Source organism: Charadrius vociferus, unplaced genomic scaffold, assembly GCF_000708025.1.
Source record: "Charadrius vociferus isolate BGI_N301 unplaced genomic scaffold, ASM70802v2 scaffold124, whole genome shotgun sequence".
Taxonomy (NCBI): domain Eukaryota; kingdom Metazoa; phylum Chordata; class Aves; order Charadriiformes; family Charadriidae; genus Charadrius; species Charadrius vociferus.
In genome coordinates, this window is record NW_009647943.1 from 185,160 (window position 1) to 185,680 (window position 521).

Here is a 521-nt window from a genome sequence, read left to right on the forward strand (position 1 = left end):
CATCCCCTGGCAGAGCGGTCACTGCCGCCGACCCCTCCGGGGCCGGTCCCTGCGATGCCAGAGCTGCACTGGCCTCGTAGTTGGCGACACGGCGCTGCATGATGGAGGGCATCAGCGCCACGTAGGCACGCATCAGGCGGTGGTTGGCATGGACCAGCTTCCCGGCACAGCTGTCCAGGCACCTCTCCTGCGGGACGGGAGGGTCAGCGCAGCCAGGGGCACCCCGGGTTCCCCCAGACCAGGGGGTCCAGCACCCCGGGCCTCACCTCGCTCCCGGTGAGCAGCCGGTAGTTGAGGTTGGAGACGCAGTGACGGAAGCAGAGCTCGGTCATCCGGTTGTAGACCAGCAGGAAGTCCCGCAGCTGGCAGAGGCGGAGAGGGTGGACGCTCACCCCGGCTCCCGCCGCGGCACCGGGACCCCCTGACACCCCCCGGCACCCGGGACCTCCCGGGACTCCCTGACGCTCCCCGGCACCCCCTGACACCACCCGGGACTCCCCAGAAGCCCCCGACGCCCCCCG

The 521-nt window shown here is 71.8% G+C and overlaps 1 protein-coding gene across 1 annotated transcript in view; it reads right to left on the reverse strand.

Annotated features, from left to right (window-relative positions):
* Positions 1-521, reverse strand: part of TIMM10B (translocase of inner mitochondrial membrane 10 homolog B (yeast)) — a 3,096-nt gene that overhangs the window by 386 nt on the left and 2,189 nt on the right. Inside the window, exons 2-3 of the mRNA XM_009883241.1 lie at positions 267-362; positions 33-187 (exon numbers count right to left, since the gene is read on the reverse strand). Of these exons, the coding sequence (XP_009881543.1) occupies positions 33-187; positions 267-362 (251 nt within the window). The remainder of the gene's footprint in view (positions 1-32; positions 188-266; positions 363-521) is intronic.